This window comes from Dromiciops gliroides, chromosome 5, assembly GCF_019393635.1.
Source record: "Dromiciops gliroides isolate mDroGli1 chromosome 5, mDroGli1.pri, whole genome shotgun sequence".
NCBI lineage: Eukaryota > Metazoa > Chordata > Mammalia > Microbiotheria > Microbiotheriidae > Dromiciops > Dromiciops gliroides.
In genome coordinates this window covers 208074312-208101259 of record NC_057865.1, presented here as the reverse complement: position 1 = coordinate 208101259, position 26948 = coordinate 208074312, and the positions used below count along the sequence as shown (strand labels likewise).

The 26948-nt window shown below is 36.4% G+C and overlaps 1 protein-coding gene across 1 annotated transcript in view; it reads left to right on the top strand.

Moving 5' to 3' along the window:
• The first annotated feature begins 16718 nt into the window (after positions 1-16718).
• The window catches only part of PKP2 (plakophilin 2), a 148118-nt gene continuing 137888 nt past the window's right edge, over positions 16719-26948 (top strand). Inside the window, 1 exon segment of the mRNA XM_043969362.1 lies at positions 16719-17070. Coding sequence (XP_043825297.1) covers positions 16842-17070 — 229 coding nt within the window. The 5' untranslated portion in view covers positions 16719-16841.

The following is a 26948-nucleotide window of genomic DNA, read 5'->3' as shown; positions in this document are numbered from 1 at the left end:
GAGATAATTTACCCCATTTCACCTCTCCCTTTACCTTTCTCTCAGTGCATTCCTCTCTCACCACTTCATTTTATTTTTTTAAAGTTCTCTCATTCCTTCATATTGAAATCGATGTGCCCTCTGTTTATATATACTCCATTCAACTTCCCTAATAATGAGAAAGTTCTTATGTGTTACAAATATCATCTTCCCTTTTAATATCCCTTATGATTTATTTTTCCTGTTTACCTTTTTATGCTTCTCTTGAGTCTTGTATTTGAAAGTCAAATTTTCTATTTAGCTCAGGTCTTTTCATCAAGAATGCCTGAAAGTCCTCTCTTTCATTAAATGCCCCTTTTCCCCCCTGAAGAATTATAATCAGTTTTGCTAGGGAGGTGATTCTTGGTTGTAAACCCAGTGCCTTTGACTCCTGAAATATCATATTTCAAAGTCCTCTAATACTTTAATGTAGAAGCTGCTAAATCTTGTGTTATACTTGAATTGTTTCTTTCTGGCTGCTTGCAATATTTTCTCCTTGAATTGGAAACTCCAGAAATTGGTGATAATATTCCTGGGAGTTTTCATTTTCATTCTCTTTCAGGAGGTGATGGGTGTGTAAGGGGCTAAAATTCTAGCTATACTGTCTAAAATATCTAATGAGTGGTCGCCATTAAATTAGAAGCTTTAGCAAGAGTTTAGACTTTTAAGCATTTATTAAGGAGAATAAGAATTTGGTGAAGAGAAAGAGAGAAAGGCCTAGATTCAGCTGTCTATCTCAGGGAGCCAGCACCTCTTGCTCTGCTCTCCACAAGAGTCCTGAGGAAAGAGAGCAAACCACCCCTCCTTCATCCCAAAAGCTGGGAACATCCCATCCACTCGAACATACGTCCAAGCTAATTGACTGGTAGCTTTGATAGACAGTACCCATGAGCAAACGTCACTTTCTGACACCAAGGAAAAGCCACATGGCTTGCCCTCAGATACCTTCTCCTCATGGCAGAGCTTTCCTACAGTAACTCTTCAGCAGGTGGTGTCACTCCAATCATTATAGGTGGATTCTTTCAATTTCTATTTTACCTTCTGGTTCTAGAATATGGGAGCATTATTCCTGAACAACTTCTTGGAAGATGATGTCTTTGGCTTTTTTTTTTTTTGGTATCATGGCTGTCAGTCCAATAATTTTCAAATTATCTTTCCTGGATCTATTTTCCTGGTAAGTTGTTTTTCCAATGAGATTTTTTTCATTCTTTTGGTTTTGTTTTATTGTTTCTTGATTTCTCACAAAATCATTAGCTTCTACTTGCTCAATCCTAATTTTTTAAGGAGTTATTTTCTTCAGTGAGCTTTTGTACCTCCTTTTTCATTCCTTTCCTCATTGGCTTTTTGTACGTCTTTAACCACTTGGTGTAGTCTATTATTGAAGCTGGTTTTTTTTTTCCATTTTTTTTTGTGTCTCCTTTTCCAAGCTGTTAACTTTTTTTCATGATTTTCTTGCATCAGTCTCATTTCTTTTCTCACTTTTTGTCTCCCTCTCTTATTTTATTTTCAAAGTCTTTTTTGAGTCCTTCAATGGCCTGAGATCAATTCATTATTTCTTGAAAGGTTTGGATGTAGGATTTTTTACTTTGTTATTTTCTCCTCAGGGTGTTTTTGATCTTCCTTTTCACTATGGTTACTTTCTAAAGTCAGAAATTTATTCTGTTGTTTGCTGACTATCTCTTGACTTTTAACTCTTTGTTAAAATGAGTTTGTGCTATTTTCAGAGATACTTTTAGGAATTTGTAAGTTTTCAATTCTTCCAAGGTGATAGGTTTTAAGGAGAGATATGTTTACTACTCTCCTGGCCTGTACTCTGGTCTGCAAATGACCACAAGCCTGCTTTTCTGCCCGGGGAACTACAAGGAGCTTCCTGCTCCACTGTGGCCTCCTCTTAGGCCTGGGATTGTGACTCAAGACTATGACATAAATCTAAGTATGTGCAAAACAACTAAGTCCTGCCTCAGTGCTAGCAAAAATACTAATGTAATCTCCTTCTTGATAGTTGTTTGATGCCCTAAACCCTTACAGAGGGTGCAGGCTGAGTTCCAGAAGCAGTCATTGCAGTTGCTGATTCAGTGGCTCCCAAGGTCTGCACTGGCACAGCCTGTGCTGGACTATGCACACCCTCACCCAGGTGACCTTTCCTTCAGACCTTCTAAGGTGTTTTAAATTAGAAAATTAGGGGCAGCTATGTGGCGCAGTGGATAGAGCACTGGCCCTGGAGTCAGGAGTACCTGAGTTCAAATCCGGCCTCAGACACTTAACAATTACTAGCTGTGTGACCCTGGGCAAGTCACTTAACCCCAATTGCCTCACTTAAAAAAAAATTATATTACCCTGTCCTTTAGTGAGTTCTGCTGCTCCAGTAATTGTCTTATGTGGGGACCAATTTTTAATTGGGGAGTGCTAGCTAAGCGGCTCGCTGCAATATTGGAGCAAGGAAGGAAACCGGCAGCCTCCCTCAAAACAGAACAAGATTTATTTTAACAAGAACGAACTTAAAAAAAAACACAAACAGGATCAGTAGGATCAAGGGAAAGGAAATAAAAATGGGGAAAGGGAAATTATAATACCTGAAAAATACCACCGCCCAGGAATCAGCTAAAAATACGCAGCAGAAAGCCTGTCACTCTCCACCTTCCACCTAGAATGCCCAATTCTCCTCCCCCAAACCTAGAAACACCCCACACAGTCCCAGCCAATGGGATGGCTGCTCTGACAGTCACATGACTACCCTCACTAGGCTTCCAATCATTATAATTTTGCCAGGCCCATGTAGGTGTCAGTGAGTGGTGATGACGTGAGGTGCCAGAGCCCTGGCAACAGCTACAACCAGTGGGTGGAGCACCATGTGGTTTGCAGAGCCCCAGGCCAGTGCTCTCTGAGGCATAAAAACCTCAAATAACAATTAATTCTTTACACTTATGGCATTATTTGAAGGTATTTGGAGGGGTTTGGGGAAGAGGGCAGGAGAGTGACTACCTTTCCTCCACCATCTTGGCTCCACCCCCCATCTCCTATATTTCTTTCTTTCTTTCTTTCTTTCTTTCTTTCTTTCTTTCTTTCTTTCTTTCTTTCTTTCTTTCTTTCTTTCTTTCTTTCTTTTTGCAGGGCAATGAGAGTTAAGTGACTTGCCCAGGGTCACACAGCTAGTCAAGTGTCTGAGGCTGGATTTGAACCAGGTCCTCCTGAATCCAGGGTCGGTGCTTTATCCACTGCGCCACCTAGCTGCCCCCAATCTCCTATATTTCTAAAGAGTTTTTGTAATATATTTATACCAATCTTTTAACAATTAAATCTATAACTGAAAAGAATTAAAGAAGAGTTCACTTTTCTAACAATATTTCTAAAATAGTGAACTATAAAATTAATGTTGGGCACTTTCTTTTACACATTACATATCAGACAACTGGGATAACTTGGCTTAAAACATATAGCTAACAAGTTTCTTGATCCATATAGTATAATAATAATCATAAAAAATAAATATAACTTAAAACGAGACCAGAATATATTCAATTATACCTGCATCTACTTCCCAAAAGGCATCATATAGAAACTCAATTTATAATGTCAATTATTTAATATTATTTTACACAAGTGTTATTTTATTCCAAGGATTTCATATATCATCACTATTTCCAGCTAATCGACTGCAAAAGATTTTATTTATTTAATTTTTAAAAAAATAATAAATATTTTGGGGCAGCTAGGTGGCACAGTGGATTAAGCACTAGCCCTGGATTCAGGAGGACCTGAGTTCAAATCTAGCCTCAGGCACTTGACACTTACTAGTTGTGTGACCCTGGGCAAGTCACTTAACCTTCATTGCCCCATCAAAAAGAAACCCTAAATAATAAATGTTTTATTTAAAGTTTTGAGATCCAAATTTTATCTCTCCTTCCCTTTCTTCCCTTACCCCTCCCTGAGGCATTAAGCAATCAGTTATAGGTTATACATGTGCAACTATGTAAAACATTACCATATTAGTCATTTTATATAATAAAATGAATAAAAGACAAAATGAAAAAAATGAAAAATGCCATGCTTCAGTCTGTGTTCAATCAATTTCAGTTCTTTCTCTGGAGGTGAATAGTATGTTTCATCATTTGCCTTTTGGGATTGTCTTGGACTTAGGTATTGCTGAGAATACCTAAGTCATTCACAGTTCTTCATCAAACAACATTGCTAGCTCAGGGCACAACATTCTCTTGGTCCTGCTCACTTCACTATACATTAGTTATAGATGTGTTTCCAGGCCTTTCTGAAGTCATCCTGCTTGTCATTTCTTATAGCACAATAATATTTCATCACCATCATATACCACAGCTTGTTTAGGAGTTCCCCAAATGTTGAGCATTCATTTGATTTTCAATTCTTATCCACCACAAAAAGAACTACTATGAATATTTTTGTACAAATAGGTCTTTAGCTCTTTGGGGTGGTGTCTTTGGGATATAAATTTAGCAGTGATATTGCTGGATCAAAGGATATGCAGTTTGATAGCTCTTTGGGCATAGTTCCAAATTGCTCTCCAGAATGGTTGGCTCTTTTTACAACTCCACCAACAGTGGATTAGCATCCCAGTTTTCCCACATCCCCTCCAATATCCAATATTTTCCTTCTTTGTTATATTTGCCACTCTAATAAATGTGAGGTGATACCTTAGAGTTGTTTTAATTTGCATTTCTTTGATCAATAGTGATACAGAGCATTTTTTAAATATGATTATAGATAGCTTTGATTTCTTTGTCTGAAAACTGCCTCTTTATAATCTTTGGCCACTTATCAATTGGGGAATTACTTGTATTTTTATAAATTTGACTCAGTTCCCTATATATTTGAGAAATGAGGATTTTTATCAGAGGTACTTGTTTCAAAAATTCTTTCCCAGTTTTCTGCTGCATAAACTTTTAAATTTTATATAATCAAAATTATCTATTTTACATTTTGTAATGCTTTACTTTTTAATCCTAAATTATTCCTCTGTATGCACAGATAATCTGACAGATAAATATTCCATGCTCTCTTAATTTGCTTATGGCATCTCCCTTTATGTGTAAATCATGTACCCATTTTGACCTTATTTTAGTATACAGTATGTGATGTTGGTCTATATCTAGTTTCTGCCATACAGTTTTCCAGTTTTTTCCAGTAGTTTTTGTCAAATAATGAGTTTTTGTTCCAAAAGCTTGGATCTTTGGGTTTATCATATACTAGATTACTATAGTAATTTATATATATATATATATATATAAATTATATATAATATAATATGTATAATTTATATATATAAATTACTATAGTGTAATTTGTACCTATTGATTCCACTGATCTACCTCTCTATTTCTTAGCCAGTACCAGATTGTTTTAATAATTATCACTTTATAACAGTTGGAAATGTGGTGCTGCTAGGCCACCTTCTTTTGTAGTTTTTTCATTGATTCCCTTAAACTTTTTTCCCCTTGAGCTTTTGTTTTTCCAGATGAATTTTGTTATTATTTTTTCTAGATCTATAAAATATTTTGATAGTTTGATTGGTATAACACTAAATAAATTAAATAACAGATAGGATTGTCATTTTTATTATATTGGCTTGCACAGTTGATATTTTCCCAATTATTTAGATCTGATTTTATTTGTGTGAAAAGTGTTTTATAGTTTTGGTCATATAGTTCCTGGGTTTGTCTTGGCAGGTAGACTCCCAAGTATTTTATATTGTCCTCAGTTATTTTAAATGGAATTTTTCTTTCTATCTGTTGTTGCTGCACTTTGTTGGTAATATATAGAAATGCTGATGATTTATGTGGGTTCATTTTGTATCCTGCAACTTTGAAAATTTGTTAATAATTTCAAGTAGTTTTTTAGTTGACTCTCTAGGATTTTCTAAGTATAACATAATATCTGCAAAGAGTGATACTTTTGTTTCCTCATTACCTATTCTAATTCCTTTAATTTTTTCTTCTCTTATTGCTATAGCTAAAATACAATATTAAATAATAGAGGTGATGATAAGCATCCTTGCTTTACTCCTGATTATATTGGAAAGGCTTCTAGCTTATCCCCATTACACACAATGCTTGCTGATGGTTTTAGATAAATATTACTTATCATTTTAAGGTAAATTCCATTTATTCCTATGCTCTCTAGTGTTTTTAATAAGAAAAAGGCCTTTTCTTCACCTATTGAGATAATCATATGATTTCTGCTGCTTTTGTTATTGGTATGGTCAATTATGCTGATAGTTTTCCTTATATTGAACCAACCCTGCATTCCTTGTGTAAATCCCATCTGGTCATAGTATATGATCCTTGTGATGTATTGCTGTAATCTTTTTGCTAGTAATTTATTTAGAATTTTTGCATCAATATTAATTGAGGAAATTGGTATATAATTTCCTTTTTTTATTTTGGCTCTTCTTGATTTGGGTATCAGCACCATATGTCTCATAAAAGGGATTTTGTAGGAAATAAGAGGTTATTTTCTCAAATAATTTATATGGTTTTGGAATTAATTGTTCTTTAAATGTTTCTTAGAATTCACTTGTGAATCCATCTGGTCTTGGGGATTTTTTCTTAGGCAGTTCATTGATGGCTTGTTGTATTTCTTTTTTCCAAAATTGGGTTATTTAAGTATTTTATTTCTTCTTCTGTTAATCTAGGTAATTTATATTTTTGTAGGTATTCATCCATTTCATTTACATTGTCAAATTTCTTTGTATATAATTGGGCATAATAGTTCCTAATAATTGTCTTAATTTCCTCTTCATTGTTGATGAGTTCACCCCTTTCATTTTTGATACTAGTAATTTGGTTTTCTGCTTTTCTTTTTTTGATCAAATGAACCAATGGTTTATCTATTTTATTATTATTTTTTCATAAAACCAGCATCTAGTTTTATTTGTTAATTCAATGGTTTTCTTACTTTCAATTTTATTAAACTCTCCTTTGGTTTTCAGGATTTCCAATTTGCTGCTTAGTTGGGTGTTTTTAATTTGTTCATTTTCTAGTTTTTTTAGTTGCATGCCCAATTTATTAATCTGATTTTTCTCTATTTTATTGATGTAAGCAGTTCTGGAAAAGATTTTTAAACTGACATTATTTTATCCCACATATCATACTTAGGGACACCTTGTCTATTGAATTTCTCCTAACCCTCTATAACTGTCTGTATTGCCTTTCAAATCATGCTACAAAATTTTCATTTTCAATCTATCTATGTACACAAAAGTCAGACTTGCCCATCTGAAGTTGGCACATGGGCATTCAGAGATCCAAAGAGTTTGGAGCACATTGGCAGCATATGCTGCTGTCTTACTGATGTGTGTCAGGTATGTCCCCCATATGTTCCCAAGCCTTCTTATCTACCTTCCATATGTTCCCTTAAGCCTTTATTCTTCTTTCCAAATCTTTCAAATCCATTACTCAGACTACCCAATTTTCCTTTACATTTCAATCATATCTCATATTACACATGCTGCTGTTAAATCTTCCCAAGCTAATTTCAATAGAGGTGGTTCTCTTCATTAATTTTCCTGCCACAATTATAACCTGTTGCTTAATTAGCAGCAATTCAGGTGTTATCTACTGGATCAAAGAGCTTCAAACTTTTCTTATTCTCCCAAAAGAAGAGAGACCTGCACTGCCTATTCCTAATCCCAGAAGAAGTTTATGGGATAAATTCCCTTTTTTAAAAAAATCCATTAAGTTGTTGATGGTGGTTTTAAAATAATTACTGGGGCAGCTAGGTGGTACAGTGGATAGAGCACCAGCCCTGGAGTCAGGAGTACCTGAGTTCAAATCCGGCCTTAGACGCTTGACACTTATTAGCCATGTGACCTTAGGCAAGTCATTTAACCCCAATTGCCTCAAAAAAACAAACAAACAAAATTACAAAAAAAAAAAATTGTAGGAGGCCTACAGCTTACAAAAGGCTTGATTGCTCAATTAACAAGAGGGATCCCTTATGTTCCCTACAAGAGTATGGCAGATTAAATCACTTCCTTTCTTTCCTGCTGCTCTTCACTTTTCAGAATCTGGAGAGAGTTAATACTTAATAACTTGTCAATCAAGATATTTGTATTTCTCTCACAATTTTTCTAACATTACTTATACATATAGCTTTTACAATGATAATATACATTTTAAACATAAATTGCTGAAATTCTATGATAGAAAAACCTTGATCATATTGTCTTAAAAGAAAAACAACTTATTTTGCATTTTTAAACACATTTTCCTGTTGTCAGATATATTGGGTGGGCAAAAACAGTTCCTTAGATTAAATTGAATACGTAGTGAAAAACTTAAGCTTTGGGTTTCAATTAAACCTGAATTTGTAAACTTTTAATATTCAAGACAATTTTCCAATTAAAGTTTGAGACTAAAAAGCAAGGAGAGAACTTATCCTCTAGCAGCTTCTGAGTTAAAAACAAATTTAAATTTCCACACTGAGTTGTTGGCATTTGTTAAATTTTCACTTGGATAATTTTATCAATAAAAAATTACTTATTCAACTTAAAAGAAAATCTAGCTTTGAGATCAATTACCCTTATCTATCCCTCTTCCTGCACAATTGTTCCTTAGGGAACCCTTATTGCAATTCCCCTTTTGATTTCTAATATCCCTTTTTCTCTTAAAAGTCTTGAGTAAAAGTAGAAGTTTATGGGATAAATTCCCTTTTTAAAAAAAATCCATTAAGTAGTTGATGGTGTAGAAATACATAAGGTTGCTTAAATATAATCCCCTGGAACAATGGACTTAGAAAGTCATTAGAAATGACCTGTATAGTAACTCCTGAAAGAATGGTTTGGGTTGAAACAGGTTGCATAACAATTTGGTTCCTTTTCGCAGCTTCCTTTTCTTCAAAGACATAGAGAGTAATTCCCTTAAGCTACTCTATAATCATTTCATGCCAACCTGGGCATCCCTTGTGTAAATACTTTTCTGTTTCAGGCAAGGAGTGATGAACAAAATGGAAAAATTCTTAAACTGACCTAGGAACAATTAAATCCTACTCCACTTTCTAACTTGTTCTTTTGGAGTTTCTAAAAATCCCTTCCATCAAGTGACTTACATGGCTATTAATCTCAATCGAGATGGTGGGCTGCACCATGAGAATTAGAGGTAGACTTTCTCCCATCAGCCCTTGCAGGCTATAGCTGGGTTCACACGGCCAATATATCTATGAGTGAGTAGTTTGGTCTGAGATCTCATCATCTTAGAGCTAAAGATTGTCATTGTAATTTGTCTATTCTCAAAGAGGACCATGACATTAGGAGGTGATATCATGACTTGCACTGAATTGAAGTGGTGACTGTGCAAGGTCACCAACCTTATTTTCTTCTCCAGAGTCATCTTGGTTCCATGGCAAGATATATATCGAGGACAACTGGAGATGGCCCTGGATATTTCAGGTAATTGGGGTTAAATGACTTGCCCAAGGTCACACAGCTATAGTAGGTGTCTGAGGTGAGATTTGAACTCAGGTCCTCCCAACCTCAGGGCTAGTGCTCTATGCACTGTGCCATATAGCTGCCTCTAGAGCTGCTATATAAACCACAATAAAAAAAAAGTGGGGTTTTATTTCCAGGATGTGCTCAAAGAAAAATTCTTTCAAAATTTCAAACTTTTATAAATTAGGGGAAAGTCCCCCTTTTTCTGTCTGTTTCTTCATTTGGGCCACAATAAAAAAAAGGGAAATAATTTTTTAAAAGTTTTCAACCTAAATTACCCTTTAAACTTTAAACATAGATAACCTGAAGGAGCCTTACTTTCCTGGCTGGTTAAGACCTCACCCTGCTTTTTTAGCTCTTCTTTTACCAGCAAATACAATCTAATCTTACAGATACCAGAGACAAAATATAGACACAACACAGATGAGAACACACGGAGTATTAGTGACCAGAAATTAAAGTTCAGATGCAAAGTTTCCTCCTGGTTAAAATTTTAGAGAGGTTATTTAGCAAAACACAATATACAGAAGCAATGAGTATAGTCTGATAAATCCAAGATTCCAACTGTTGGGATAAGAATTCACCATCCAACAAAAACTTTTTGGAAAACTGGAAGTAGTATGACAGAAACTAGATATAGACTAACATCTCCCACCATATACCAAGATTAACTGAAATGGATACACAAGACTTGAATGGCAATATCATAAGCAAATTAGTGAAACATTGAAGAAATTATCTGTCATATATATGGATAGTAGAAGAATTCATGCCCAAACAAGAAGCTCATGGGAGGTAAAATTGATAATTTCGATTATATAACTTTTTTTGTTAATTTTATTATATTTATTCTTTACTTAAGAAGTAACATGGTAAAATAGAAAAAAATGATTTTACATGAAATTACAAATCTATTATGTACAACTTGCCATTCCTTTTATTTATTTTTATTTATTTATTTATTTATTTTTAGTGAGGCAATTGGGGTTAAGTGACTTGCCCAGGGTCACACAGCTAGTAAGTGTGTGTTAAGTGTCTGAGGCCGGATTTGAACTCAGGTACTCCTGACTCCAGGGCCGGTGCTCTATCCACTGTGCCACCTAGCTGCCCCTTGCCATTCCTTTTAAATATATAGTGATGTTATAATGTAACTTTCTTTTTTTCCCTTATTTCTTCCCTCCCTGCAGCCCTAGAGATGGCTACCATTAGGCACAAATGTGTGTGTGTGTGTGTGTTTGTAAAACCATTGTATATATACTTCTATTCAGTTCTTTCTCTTGATCCAGATCATGTCCTTTGTTTCATATGTCCTTTGTAGCTAATTTGAGTATTTATAATGGTCAAAATGTTTTTAAAACAATATTGTTTTTAGTGGGGATTAAAATTGTCCAACCTACAATAAAAGAGACTGATTACAATTGAGTAGGGGTCCAAATGAATTATTTCTCACATTCACTCTATACAACATTCTCTTGGTTCGGCTCATTTCATTCTTTTTTTGTTCAAATATATCCATGGTTTTCTAAGATCATCTAACTCATCATTAGAGCACATCATGATCATATACCATGACTTGTTCAGCCATTCCTCCAGTTGATGGGCATCCCCTTAGTTCCCACTTCTTTGCCACCACAAATGTTTTAAAACATATACATTCTTTTCCTTTTGCCCTAATCATCTTGGGAAACAGACCTAGTAGTGGTATTTCTGGGTCAAAGGGTATAAACAGTTTAATAACTCTTTGGGCAAAATTACAGATTGCTCTCCAAAATGGTTGGATCAGTTCACACTTCCACCAACAGTGAATTAGCATCCTAATTTTCCCACATCCCTTCCAACATTTCTTGCTTTTCCTTTCAATGATTTTAGCCAGTCCAATAGTTGATTTTTCATTCCTTTCCCAAGGTCAGCAACAATAGCTGCTCATGCATGGAAACTCTAACATGTATTGTCTTGGTGAGCCTCTGATTGCTCCTTTTGCTTTATATTTCCTTCCCTAAGCACCTAACAGCAATCCTGACATGATTATTTTTTTCTTTTGGGGGGGGGGGCAATGAGGGTTAAGTGACTTGCCCAGGATCACACAGCTAGTAAGTGTCAAGTGTCTGAGGCTGGATTTGAACTCAGGTCCTCCTGAATCCAGGGCTGATGTTTTATCCACTATGCCACCTAGCTGTTCTGTTTATTGGGCACAAACCTGTCAGAAACAACGGATAAATAAAGATTAAATTTTATGTTTGAAAATTTTCAAAGCACAAAGTTTAGCTTTTTATTTGCTTAGATGAAATAGTAACTTAATTTTTGACATACCATGGAGAATAATTTTCCTAGAACAATTTAATGCCTCTTTAAGCCATCCTCTTAAGAACATCCTTTAATGACTACCATAACACCAGTCATACAAGCATGCAACTCATTTCCTGAAAGAGAGGTGATGAATTCAAGATGCAGAATGAGAGATAAATTTTTAGACATAAACATTGTGGAAATGTGTTTTGCTTAATTATATCTATCTATCTATCAAATATGTTACAAACATAATATACATATATGTAATATATGTAATATAACTTTGCATCTATGAGAGAAGAAGTGGAGGAGGAGGGAAGGGAACAGGAGGGGAGAAAAAAGGCCAGAAGTAATAAATGACAGCTTGAAAGTTGCAAATTGATTTTGTATACTTACAAGGAAAAGTTATCTTTGAATAAGATAGTTACATGCAGTTTCATATACAACTCAGTCCTATTTTACAATGTATATGGAAATGCTCATTTTATTTGGTATTAGTTAATAATAAGAAAAGTTTTAAAAACATATCCACCTTTCAACCTTATCAAAGATAAACTCAAGAGATGCTTCTCTTAATTGAATTCATTAAAAGATGTTCTTGTTCTTACTCTGATCATTAACCTAATCAATTTTGTGAACTAAATAGACCTCTCCCTTTAGAAAAAGACTTTCACAAAAGCTAGGTATAGACCAACATCTCACATTATATACTATAAGGGCCTAAAATTCTGTCTGTGATGTCTAAAATCTAATGAGTGGTCACCTTAAATTAGAAGCTTTAGCAAGAGTTTAGACTTTTTCAGTATTTGTTAAAGTGTACTAGAAGTTAGTGAAGAGAGAGAGAGAGAGAGAGAGAGAGAGAGAGAGAGAGAGAGAGAGAGAGAGAGAGAGAGGTAAAAGTCAAACTTCATCTAACTATCTAAGAGAGAGCCCCACATCTCACCCACCAAAGCCCAAGTCAGGAACCAAAAAAGCCACTCACTCCTCAGCTTCTCCCCAAAGCCTCCTGTGAAATAAGGAACAGGGCCATTCACACACACACAGCTCCAAGCTAATTGGCTGGTAACTCTGATTGACAGGATCCATGAACAAACATCACTTCCTGACGCCAAACTGACCTTGGAAACCCCAGGAAAGGTCACTTCCAGATGCTAAAGTCACATGGTTTCTTTTCAGGCCAGAGCTTACTCCCTTCCAGCAGGGGGTGTCATTCCAATTCTCACAATACTAAAATAAGGTCAAAATGGGTACATGATTTAGATTACAGGTTGATACCATAAACAAATTAAGAGAGATTTATAGACAGAGGAAGAATTTAGAAACAAAGAAGATAGAGAGAGAAATACAGAATATAAAATAGATAATTATGATTACATATAATTAAAAAGCTTTTGCAGAAACAAAAACTGATGTAACCAAGATTTTAAGGGAAGCAAAAAATGGAAAGAATTTTTGAAACAAGCATCTCTGATAAAGGATGCATTTCTCAAATATATAGAGAACAGAGTCAAATTTATAAAAATACAAGTCATTCCCCAATTGATAAATGGTCAAAGGATACGAATGGGCAGTTTTCAGGCAAAGAAATCAAAGTTATCTATAGTAAAATGAAAAATGCTCTAAATCACTATTGATCAGAGAAATGCAAATTAAAGTAACTCTGAGGTATCGCCTCACACCTATGAGAGTGGCAAATATAACAAAAAAAGGAAAAATTGGATATTGGAGGGGGTGTGGAAAAACTGGGATGCTGATCCACTGTTGGTGAAGTTGTGAACTGATCTAACCATTCTGGAGAACAATTTGGACTTATGCCCCAAGGACTATCAAACTGTACATCCTTGTTTATATCTCAAAGACATAAAAAACAGAGTAAAAGACCTATTTGTACAAAAATATTTATAGTAGTTCTTTTTGTGGTAGATAAGAATTGGAAATCAAAGGAATGCCTATCAATTGAGGAATGGTTAAACAAGCTGTGGTATATGATAGTGATGGCAAGAAATGGCAAGCAGGATGATTTCAGAAAGGCCTGGAAAGACTTCTGTGAACTGATAATCTGTGAACTTCTGTGAAGTGAGCAGAACCAGGAGAATGTTGTACAGTGACAGCAATATTGTTTGATGAGGAACTGTGAATAACTTAAATATTCTCAGCAATACAATGATCCAAGACAATCCCAAAAGACTAATGATGAAGCATACTATTCACTTCCAGAGAAAGAACTGATATTGATTGAACACAGACTGAAGCATGCTATTTTTCACTTTATTCCCTTTTTTATTCCAGTTTTCTTATACAAGAATGAAGTTTAAAAATTTCAGTGCTGAACATTGTTTCCTCAAAATTTTTAAGGACTTACAAGGTTTCTCATTCAGATTAGACCAAAGACTTTTGACTATTGTCCTAATATTTCTCAATAACCATAACCCTAGAGAAGAAAGGCAGGAGTGGGGAGAACTATGTTTCCAGACTAGCCTCAGTGACAATCTTTTGAATTTGAGTTCCTGGGTCCATCAGGAGATGACCTCTGAAACATTTCAGTTCAAAAGATAAAGATGTGGACCTTGAGTGAGTTACTTCAAGACTGTGTAGAGTTGAGGTGAAGATGAAATTCCTGTCCAACAATAACACTTGGTTGATTCATCTTTTAATGTTTGAAGAATCAACCTCCTTAGAGAGGTCATGAATTATATATTATGCTTTAACTACTTTTCAATGTGTGTTTAGGAATTTTTTGTGTCTTAAGCTTTTCTTTTGTATTGGAGGAAATAAGTAGCATTGATCTTTGTGTAATTCTCTTTGAGCATGTGGGAGGTGCTAAGGACCTGCCTCATGGAAAAAGACATTCTGTGTTTCCTTACCAAACAGCCCTTTCCATTAATTACATTTCCAGAAGAGGATGCATTTTATTTTTATTTTTTAATTTTTTAAATTTAATTTTTGTATTTTTTGGGTGGGGCAATGAGGATAAAGTGACTTGCCCAAGGTCACACAGCTAGTAAGTGTCAAGTGTCTGGGGCTGAATTTGAACTCAGGTCCTCCTGAATCCAAGGCTGGTGCTTTAGCCACTGCACCACCTAGCTGCCCCCCAGAGGGTGCATTTTAAAAACTCCAAGATTGGAGCCATCTCTTTTTTCCTTTTTGATGGCATCCCAGATAGGTAAAGGTCCTGTTCATTCAAAGGATATGCACCATGAACTGAGCTGGGTGATAAGGCCTATCCACGTTTCATTTAATCCCTGTGGCCCCCAGAAGCATGCTTGGACTTTGGGGGCTGTTTTAATTTGAGACTGACCAAAGCAAAGCCAAAAAAAAAGCAAAGCCAAAAAAATATAACTATATTTGTGCCTTGAGTTCTAGTCTAGAAAAAACCTTAATAACCTTTTGGGAAAGCCTAGACATCATCCAAAAACCTAAGCTTTGTTTTTGAAATTTCCCCCGTAATTCTACTTTGAAATGGTGATATAATGAGCCAAAGATTTTGAGAAAGGCATAGGTCATCTTTCTGAGGTCAGCTTTCTCCAGATTGTCTAAGTCTTTATGAGGCCAGATCTGGGGCTCCTTATTCCGAGAGTTTGCCCTCTCCAAGCATATTTTTATACTTTTAAAAAGTAAGGTAACTGTTTAGCACACTTTGTATGGTTCTCAATAGGTCATTGGCTTCATGACAGACAATAAATTCTATAAGAACAATATAGTAGGCACATGAAATATTCCTTGAATTGAACTGAATTGTATTATAATAAATATAAGTAACAGTACATTGGAAAGTCAAAAGTATCTTTTGCAGGGTTATTCACAATGTTATTGTTTGTCCTCTGTTCTCAAAGAGGACCATGACATCCAGAGGTGATGTTATGACTTGAGGGAGGGCTATGCAAGGTCACCAACCTCACTGTCCTCCAGAGACATCTGGTCCAGTGGCAAGATAGACAGACAGACAGACAGAGAGATATAGGATGACTAGAGATGGCCCTGGTTGTTTAAGGCAATTGGGGTTAAGTGACTTGCTCAGGGGTCACATAGCTAATAAGTGTCTGAGGTGAGATTTGAATGGAGATCCTCTGTGACCCCTAGCTACTTCTATCCAAAATGAGAACTTAATAAACATGGAAATAACGTGGAAATAAAATTTATCACATATTTGAACTTTTTTATGCCAGTATCTTTTTATGTTTTTAAGGGAGAGAGTGGGTGAACGACATTGTTCTGGGTACAGTTTGTGTATTTGGAAGAAGCAAACAGAAGCTCTGAATGAGGAAGAACATGCTCGTGTGTGCATCTGTGCAAAAAGAGAAAAATACAAAGCCTCTCATTAATTCAGCAAAAGAAAAATTATTTTGGATTCTGGCCATTTCTCTCACAAATGTCATTTTGTTAGCTTATTTTAGCCCCATTCTGTCATTTCGCTTTCACATACAGCCCATATCATTCTCAAACCTTTCACTGGGATCACCTAAGGTCTGTAGAGACTTTCCTGGTGTTTGTTTTTTTTTCCAGGGTGCAGGTGCAAAGTGGCTCTCCAGGCCTTAAAAGAGTTCACCTGCCTTTCCAGAACGGAAATCAAATGCTTCCGTGTGTGTTGGGGGGAGGAGAGGGAGGGAAGAGGGGGTGTGTGTGGGTGTGTTTAGTATTGATATAATTCATTATCTATGGTACTTGCAAAGGAAATGTAGTTTCCTAAAGTAAGTCTATTTTTGCTATTGCCTTGTCTGGAAATATTGCTACTATTGCCTCTTTTACTTCAAAAAACCAATAGATTTTGCTCTGGTCCCTTATTATGACTCTATGTGAATCTGTGTGTGTGTGTGTGTGTGCGTGTGTCTGTAGATGGGGGAGGGGGGAGAAAGGGAGAGGTGGGAGGAACAGAGAAAGAGATCCGCAAAGGTGGGGAAAGGGAGGGAGAGTTGTGGGAGAGGCCCAACGCCGGGGAGGCGTGGTTCAGGGGCGGAGACCTGCTGCCAGCAGTGAGCTAGAGCCCTGGGCTACCTCCGGCCGCCTCTTTTCTCCCAGGTCCCGCTGCTACAGGAAGGAGAGCGGAGCCGCCTGTTTCTTCACCACCACCACCCCCTTCCTTATGGCCATGGCAGCCCCCGGCTTACCTGTGGAGTGTGGCTATATTCGAACCGTCTTGGGCCAGCAGATCCTAGAGCAGCTGGACAGCTCCAGTCTGGCTCTGCCTTCAGAGGCCAGACTGAAACTGGCTGGAAGCAGTAGCCACACTGACCAGTCTGCTAAAACCCTCAGAATCCAGGAGCAGGTCCAGCAGGCACTGGCCAGGAAAGGCAAGAGTTTCATGGCGAACGGTGAGTGAGTCTCGCCCTCTTGGGAACCCAGGGCGGACCAGTGAAAGAGCTCTTCTTTCAGGACCTTTTCTTGTTCCCCAGGCCTTTCCTGCGCTTCCTATGGGCTGCCCCACCCTAATTACTGGTGGCCTTTCAGGACTGGGAAGGGAGGCAGAAAACCTGAGGAGGACTTTTATTCATAGTTATACCTGTTGCTCTTTCTGTGTTATTGACTGAACCTGCCTCCCCTCTTCTGCAGCTCCCCAACTCACTGGTAGCTTGTTTGAAAAAAGCCTAAAAATAATGTTGCAGGGTTTCAAAATATAGTTATGTCGATATACTTTAAAATAAGAGGCTCAATATACTGACTACTCTCCTTGACCAAGCCTTTGAATTTTTTTAAAGCTCATATTTATCTGTCTTTATTTATGATAATAAGATCATAAATTAAGATCTGAAAGGAATCTAAGAGATTATCCTTTCCAAATCCCTCATTTTAAAGTCGAAGAAACTGAATTCTCCGTAGCTTCTGCACATTCTCTCATGTCAAACCCCACACTCTTTCCACTTTAGCAGAGTGCTTCTCTTTTCTTCCTAAACATCTGAGAATCCCTGGCTGATCATCATAGATGCCCACCAAAATGTCTCTGGCATTTTATGAGAGAATACAAATCGGTCTATTAATCTGCCCATTTATCGAAGATTCATTTGGAAGGCTACCATACTACCCTAATGAACGGGAAAGAGCTTTTAACCAGTTCCCCCAGGCTACTTCCTTCCTTCCTCCCAGACATGGTGTCCTAGGACAGAATAGATCAGATTGATTGAACTAAAGGGTGCCCTAAACATGACTTCAGCCTAGAAAATGAAGTGCTGAGGAAAAGTGAAATGTGACCAGCTGAGGTGATGAAAGACAAAGAACTCAAGGTTTGCAAGCAAAGATAAAAATAAAATCACACAAATATGCACAAATAATCAGAGAGGTGCTAAACTCTTTTAGGCCCATTAATTTTTTCAGCTCAATAAAGTAAATTAAATTTTTACTTCTGCTTCAAAGGCAACCTTCTGACTAGATTTGGAGTCAAAGGTTTAAATGCCACTTATTAATGTAACTACCTTAATATAAGCTTGAATAAGTATAACCTTGAGCAAGTCAATAAAGAGGATTGAGACGGCAATTTACTTATCTATAAAATTAGAGGGGTCGACTAGGCCCTCAAAAGCCACTTGAAGCTATGTATCTTAAATGATTTTATGAATTTAACTCAATGACCAGAGTGTAACTGGAAGTAGGAAATTAGATCCCGTTGACCCTTCTAGTGTGGTGTCTGTTTATAAAGTGCAAACATAAAAACAAGACTGCTTCAAAACTATTAATATTATCAATTTAGATAAAAGAATCCCCAAAGGGTCAACTAGCCCCATTTTTCAATTCCTGTTAAGACCTAGAAGGTAAAAACCTTAGATCTCTATAAGTTAGTTAAATTCTAATTCCTAATACAAATTGGAGATAAAATATTTATATTTGCCCAATTGTATACAAAAAATGGTTATTCTTATCCTAGTGTGACCTTGTGCATTCCTTGGTAAATGAATACATAACTATGGTACAGTATAGTAGCATGAACACAATTCCTAATATAATTTATTCAGTGGGTTTTTTTATTTTATTTTAATTTTTTCCAGTGGGGTTTTATGCTTATAATTTCGTTAGTCTCTTCTTTGATTTTTAGAATTTCTATTTTGGTGATGGAGTTTTTTAATTAGTTGATTTTCTAGTTTCTTCATTGCATACCCAATTTGTTGATCTGTTTTTTTCTCTTTTTTTTGTTGAAATTGTTTACAAATAAAAATACAAAAGCTTTCATTCCTGATATAAATAATCTCATATATTTTTCTGTAGCTTCTTAGTTAATATTTAATTTAATTTTTTAACTTCAGTATTCATTAGGAATATTCTATAGTATTCTCTTTATTTTGATTCTCCCTAGTATCAAGATAATATAGATAATATAGAAGGAATTTTGTAGGGTCCTTTTTCTTGTTTTTGCAAACATTATGTAATGTTGCAATTAGTTTTTCTTTGAATATTCAATAGTATTTACTTGTAAATCCATCTTGTCCTATTTTTTTGCTTGTTTTGGGATTTATTTTGTGTCACATTTAATTCTGGTATTGGGTTATTAAAATTGTCATTACTTTAATTAATCTAGACTTTTATTTTTAATTTTTTTAATTTCATTTTAGCGGGGCAATGGGGGTTAAGTGACTTGCCCAGGGTCACACAGCTAGTAAGTGTCAAGTGTCTGAGGCTGGATTTGAACTCAGGTACTCCTGAATCCAGGGCTGGTGCTTTATCCTCTGCACCACCTAGCTGCCCCAATCTGGACTTTTATATTTCTTTTTATATTAAATATGTTTTCCAATTACATGTAAAAACAATCTTAAAAATTTGTTTTTTTTTTAAATTTTAGTTCCAAATTCCCTCCTTCCCCCTTTCTCCCCTCATTGAGGATGCAAGCAATTTTATTTAGGTTATACATGTGCAAAACATATTTCTATATTGGTAATGTTGTGAAAGAAAACACAAACAAAAAACCCCAAGAAAAATAAAGCAAAAAAGAGTATGCCTTGATCTGCATTCAAACTCCATCAGTTCTTTCTCTGGAGGTGGATGGCATTTTTCATCATAAGTCCTTTGGAATTGTCTTGGATCATTGTATTGTGTAGAATAGCTGAGTCATTCACAGTTGATAATCTTTACAATGTTGCTTATTACTGTGTACACTGTTCTCTTGGTTCTGTTCACTCCAATTTGTACCAGTTCATGTAAGTCTTTCCAGGTTTTTCTGAAAGCATCCTGCTTATCACTTCTTACAGGACAATAGTATTTTATCATAATCATATCCACAACTTCTTTAGCCATTCCTCAACTGATGGGTATTCTCTTAATTTCCAAATCGCTCCAAATCTTTGGGATACAGACCTTTTGGGTATTTCTAGGCCAAAGGGTATATAGTTTTATAATCCTTTGCCAGTTTCAGATTGCTCTTCAGAGTGGTTGGATCAGTCCACAACTCCAGCAACAGCACAATTTTCCTACATTCTCTTTAACATTTGTCATTTTCCTTTTCTGTCATATTAGCCAGATGTGAGGTGGTACTTTAGAGTTGTTGTATTTTGTATTTCTTTAAATTTTTAAAAATTTCATTTAAGTAGCCAATTTTTTTGTGGGTTTGTGTGTGTGTGTGTGTGTGTGTGTGTGTGTGAGGCAATTGGGATTAAGTGACTTGCCCAAGTGTCAAGTGTCTGAGGCCAGATTTGAACTCAGGTCCTCCTAAATCCAGGGCCAGTGCTCTATCCACTGTGCTACCTAGCTGCCCTTAAGTAGCCAGTTTTATTGACATAAGTGAAGTTGGGGGAAGAGTTTCTAATAGCTTCCTTTATTCTTTATCTGTTCTGAATTCTTTTAAAATTTTTGATACAGGTAATTTATTATTCCTTTTTTTCTGTTTCATAATCCTGTTGGTTTACCTATTTTACTTCCTTGTTCTCTCCCAAAGCAATTCCTAGTGTTATTAATTTAATGGGATGTACAGATAAAAAGTTTCCTATAAGGACTGCTTTGGCTTCAACTCCCCAATTTTAATGTTGTCTTATTGTTGTCATTAACTTTGATTAAATTGCCTATTATTTTGAGGTTCTATGCATTAATACATGGTCAATTTTTGTAAAGTTACCATACATGGCTTGAAGAATATTATTATCCCCATTGCCATAAATCTATAATATTTACATTTTCTGGAACTCTCTTCAAATCTGTAACTTCTTTTTTGCTTTTTTTGTTAGGTTTGTCTAAGTCCTACTAAGACTATATTGACTTCAAGTCAGTCCAACAGGCATTTATTAATTACCTACCATGTGCCAGGTACTGTGCTAAAAGCTAGGTGAAAACAACTCCTTTGGTCTTTCAAAGAGTTCATAGTCTAACAGGAGAAACAAGATGAAAACGATATATATATGCATAAGATATATTGGAGAAAATTTCTGGAGGATAGCATCTGCATTAAGGGAGAACCCAAAAGCCTTTTTGCAGAAGCTGAGTCTTGAAGAAAGCCAGGGAAACTAAGAAAAGAAGATGAGTGAGAAGAGAATTCTTGGCATTAGAAACAGCCAGTAAAAATGCTCCTAGACAGGAGATGAAGGATGGTGTGTGAGGAATATCAAGGATACTAGTGTCACTGGATCATAGTGGGGTTTAAGGGTGAGAAATAAGATTTAAGAAGACTGAAAAGGTATAAGCTTGCCAGGTGTGAAGGCCTTCGAATGCCAGAAGATTTTATATTTGATCTTTGTTGATAGGAAACCACTACAATGGTGACATGGTCAGATATATGCTCCAGAAAGAGCAATTTGGCAGCTGAGTTGGAGAATGGATTGAAGTGGAGAAAGCTTTGACAACCAGCAGGCAATAGTCTAGGCATGAAGTGATAAGGGCCTGCATCAAGGTGGCAGCAGTGTCAGAGGAGAGAAGGTGTATATACTAGATATGTTACAAAGGTAAAACCAACAGGACTTGGCAACTGATTGGATAGGAGAGACTAGCGTGAGGAGTGGAAGATGACACCTAAATTGTTTGTCAGGGTGACTAGGAGGATGATGCTGCCCTTGACCATAACAGGAAAGTCAGGAAGAGAGAAAGGTTTAGGGAAAAGAGGGAATATAAAAACGTGTGTTGTATTATCCTAGTATCAGGATAGGATTTTGGGGTAGGGGGGACATTGTCTGCGGGTGGAGAAAGGTCAGTAGAAGAACTGAGGACAGTTTTAAATGATGACAACCAGGGATTCAGAATCACTGAGTTGGGGAGAGTATGATGGGATGAGACTATGTTGAGGATTGTGTTTAGGTTGGTTATCTTCATCTCTAGATAATCCGGGTGTGAAATGGTAGTGTTTTTTCTGCAACCTAATTATGTAAGATGGTAAGTACCCCACCCCACAATTTTCCCTTTCTACTGTAGTGAATTTCTTTTTCCTTTTTTCTTTTAAGATTCTCAAAACTACTCCCCAAACCTCTGTATAATTTAACTTCCTCTATGAGCCTTTATGGGGCAGCTAAATGGCACAGTGAATAGAGTGCTGATTCTGGAGTCAGGAGGACCTGAGTTCAAATCCAGCCTAGTAAATGTCTGAACTAGCTGTGTGATCCTGGACAAGTCACTTTACCCTATTTAACTCAGTTTCCTTCATCTGTCAAATGAGCTGGAGAAGGAAGGGGCAAACCACTCCAGTATCTTTGCCAAGAAAAACCCACGTCCAACCATGTGACTGAAATGACTCCACAAAAACAACAAAATGAGCCTTGATAAATTAGGATTCTAAAGGGACAGTTTTTTGTCCCCTCTTACACTTTTTTAACTTTTTACTTTTTTGTAATTAAATTTTATTTTTTTCACATAATCAAGCATTTTTTCCTCCCTTTTATCAGAAAAAAAAGGAAAATCCCTGTAATAAAAATGAGTAATCAAGCAAAGCAAATTCCCATATTGGCTATATAAAAAATGTGGGTTTTGTATTCTGCATACTCTGCATAGTTCATCATTTCTCTTCCAAGAGGCATATTTCTTTCATTTGTTTTTATTTTTATAAACATTTTTGTTTAAAGTTTTGAGTTCCAAATGCTGTCCCTTCCCCCTTCCCCTCCCCCCTCTTTGAGGGGGTAAGAAATCAGATATAGGTTATACATGTGCAATTATGTAAAACATTGCCATATTAGTCATTTTGCATAAGAAAACTTGAATAAAAGAAAAAAAATAAAGAAATAAAGTGAAAAGTGACATGCTTTAGTTTGTATTCAATCAATATCAGTTCCTTCTTTGGAGGTGGATAGTATGCTTCATTAGTCCTTTGGGATTATCTCATATCATTGTATTGCTAAGAATAGTTAAGTCATTCACAGTTCTTCATCAAACAATATTGCTGTCACTATGCACAATGTTCTCCTGGTTCTGCTCACTTCACTATACATCAGTTCATATAAGTCTTTCCATGCCTTTCTAAAAATCATCTTTCTTGTCATTTCTTATAGCACAATAATATTCCACCACCATCATAAACCAGAGTTTGTTTAGCCATTTCCCAATTTGGGGGCATTCCTTTGATTTCCAATTCTTAGCCACCACAAAAAGAACTACTATAAATATTTTTGTTCAAATAGGTCTTTTTCTGTAGTATATTTCTTTTTTGTTTGTTTTGTTTTGGTTTTTTTTTGGCTGGGCAATGAGGGTTAAGTGACTTGACCAGGGTCACACAGCTAGTAAGTGTCAAGTGTCTGAGGCCGGATTTGAACTCAGGTACTCCTGAATCCAGGGCTGATGCTTTATCCACTGCTCCACCTAGCTGCCCCTTAGTATATTTCTTGATGAATCTTCTGGAAGCATCATAAGAGATCTTACGTCTTTCAAAATTGTTCATTTTTACAATACATTCTTGTTGCATAAATTATTCTCTGTTCTGCTCACTTCACTCAGCACAAATGCAAGCCCAGCCCAGTGTGAGTGCTGAGAGTATCTTTTCTGGCTTTCCTTGCTGGACCCACTCCCTAGTATCTAAAGGCTCACTCTCCCTTATGGCTTAGGCTGGAAAAAAGATCTATGGCTGTTTCTCCTTGTATTTCCCAATAACTCTTCAGTCTTTGTTCTCCCTCCATCTTTGGTGGAGTTGCTGGGGGATGTAGAGTGTACTGTTTCCTCTTATTTTTCCATCCTTGCTGGGCTCTCTAGTTTTTCAGTGATCATGTCAATTTCCATAGATTCACTTATCACTAAAGTACCAAATCCAGTCCTTATCTCCTAACAGAATTCTGGTCCTACTTCTTCAACTGCTTTTGTATCTCTAGCATCTAGCAGAGTGCCTGGCACTCTGCTAGATGCTAGAGATAAGTGTTAGGCATTTCCCCCTAGATATCCAATAGGCATCTCAAACTTAAAATAGCAGCTAGGTGGCACAGTGGATAAGGGAGCTGTACTTGGAGTCAGGATGTCCTTCCTCAGGTACTTACTAGCTATGTGACCCTTTGCAAGTCACTTAACCACTATCATCAGCCTTAGTGTTCTCATCTATAAATGGGGATAATAATAGCATTTACTTCATGTTCAAATGAGGATCCAATGAGATAATATAACTTTAGAGTGTTATATAAATGCTAGAATTATTAACTATTATGTCCAAAGCCAAATGTGTTATCTTTCAACCTAAAACCACATCTTCTTAATTTCTCTTTTTTGGGGGATTAAGTAGATTTCATTCTTCTAATCGCCCAGGTTAAAAAAGACCAGGACTCATTCTGGACTTATTTTTTGTGGCAATCCACCCCCATCCAATCTGTTTCTAATTCTTATCAATTTTATCTTCTCAATATCATCCACACCAATTGCTTTTTTTCCACTCACATCACAACTGCCCCAGTTCAGGCTTTCATTACCTCTCACCTGGATTATTACAGTAGTCTTCTAATTGGTCTACCTTAATCCAATCTCTCCCCATAGCAATTCATCTTCCACACAGCTGCTAAACTGATATGCCTCAGACTTTCCTAACCATGTCACTTCTCTATTGTCCTAGGATAAAATGCACATTACTCTGGCATTTAAAGCCCTTCACATTCAGATTCCAGCCTATCTTTCCAGTCTGATTATGCATTCCTTCTCCTCCTCACACACTCCACACTCCAGACAAACTGGCTTATTTGCAGTTCCTAACACATGACACTTATCTCCTGTGTTTACACAAACCGTCCCACATGTTTAAAATTCTCTGCCCCTAAACCTCTAGCCCTTAGAACTCAAAGCTCATCTCAATTACTATACTATATCCTTCAAGAAATTTTTCCTGACTACAATTCCTTCTGTCCAACTCCCCCTTCCCTATTACTTTGTATTTATTTCTTATCTATCTTGTATTTCCTTTTCTAGCCTCTTAACCTAGTACAGTGCCTGCCACTCTAATAAACATTTGTTAATTATGTGATATATGGTCTTGGGCACTTATCCTCTCTGAGTCCCAGTTTCCTCACTAATAAAATGAGGGTAGTCCCAGAATAAAGGTACTAAGAAGAACTAATAAAGACTTCTTTCATAAAGTCAGACTTTGGTTGACACTTGAAGGAAACCAGATGAGAAGAGAGAGCTTTCCAAGAATGAGAGACAAGCAATGAATGAAAACACTTAGATTCAGGAGATGGAGTAGTTTAGGTGACAAACAAGGAGGCAAGTGTCACTGGATCACAGAGTACTTGAAAGGGAGTAAACTATAAGAAGACTAAAAAGGTAGGGAAATGATAGGTTACGAATGGCTTCAGGTTCAGCACATGGAAACACAAAACCCACATAAGGCAGTAAATAAATCAAGGAAACTTCATTTAAAAAAATTTCTAGTCTAAGCTTTAATTTTATTCTTTTTTTAAAGTAGTAAACATTTTTATTTATAGATTTGAGTTCCAATTTTTATCCCTCCTTTCCTCCCTCTGCTCCCTGCTCCCTGAGAAGGCAACTTTATTAAGAGGACATACTACAAAGAATGGCAGTCAGGGAGGATGGAAACAGGTCAGGTCTACTGAGACTCCATCCAGGTGGAACTAAACACACAAACCAATAAAGGCTGGTGGGTTTTTATAGCATTGTTATCTGGATTGAGCAGGACTAGGCATTGAGGGAAGAGACCTGGAGAGAAGGGCTGATTCATACTATTTGGTGGTTGGGTGAAAGACTCCTAGGGAATTAGCAGTTAGTTGATATTCAAACTCCCCATTGGTGGGAAAGGAATGCCCTTTTGACCATTATTGCTGTTTTTATTTTGACAAGGAGACTCAGGGGATCAGAACTTCCCTGGAGCTTCTTCATTTAGCAAGGTGAGGAGGTTACTGAGGTCCTTACACTTTCACAGCTTGTTAAGCAAGCTTTCTATTCATTATTTATTGATTCACTGTTATTTTCCACATTGTTGTTCTACATTTTTTCCCCTACCTCCTGTCTTCCACATTTAAAACAAATAACTTGGTGTGTGTGGTTTTTTTCTTGATTTAATTCAGCTCAATTAGATTCAACAAAAATTTATTAAACATTTACTAGCTATACATATACTACAAGCTGGAAGGACAGTTTCATTAAAATTCTGGAGATGAAAGGCAAATTGCAAAGAAGTGATAAGAATATGTCAGAGGCATCTTTCTTTAGGAATACTTCCCCACCCCCACCCCAATAAGTAAAGGAGAGGAAAAAGATGAGACCACAGGAGAAAAACCAAGACAAGAATTTTTTTTTAAATAATGGGGAACCTGATATAGCATGTTTGTACACAATTGTTTACTTGTTCTCTCTGTGTTACTTGAGCTGCATGGTAAATTGGGGGGGAGGATTTTTTGTGTTTCCTGTCTAAAATGGTTCACAAACTACTTGATTTTTAGTCTGAGAAATTCAATTTAGTAAGGAGAAAGTTGTTTACCTACAAATCTTTTTACTACAGTGAGCTTGTTGGTTCTAAATGGGAAAGGAAGATAGAATGTGAGTGAATCAATTGGTAATGAAAATGACAAACTTTACACTCTAGGATTGACCACAATTCCTCATTTATTGTGGGGAGAGATCACTCAGAAACATTGTAAGTCAGCATCTTATCTGCCATTTATAGTTTTAAAGTTACCTAAAGTATTGAGCAGTTATATGACCTTATGCCTATGTTAACACTGTCCTGTAGGTGTCAGAGGTGGCACTTAAACCCAGGTCTTCCTGACTCTGAGACTCCTTCCTTCTGATACCATGCTGCCTCGCACTTTTAAATATTACTTTATAGAAATGTCCATTTTTCAATGTCAGAAAATTCCACTTTAACATGGAGGGT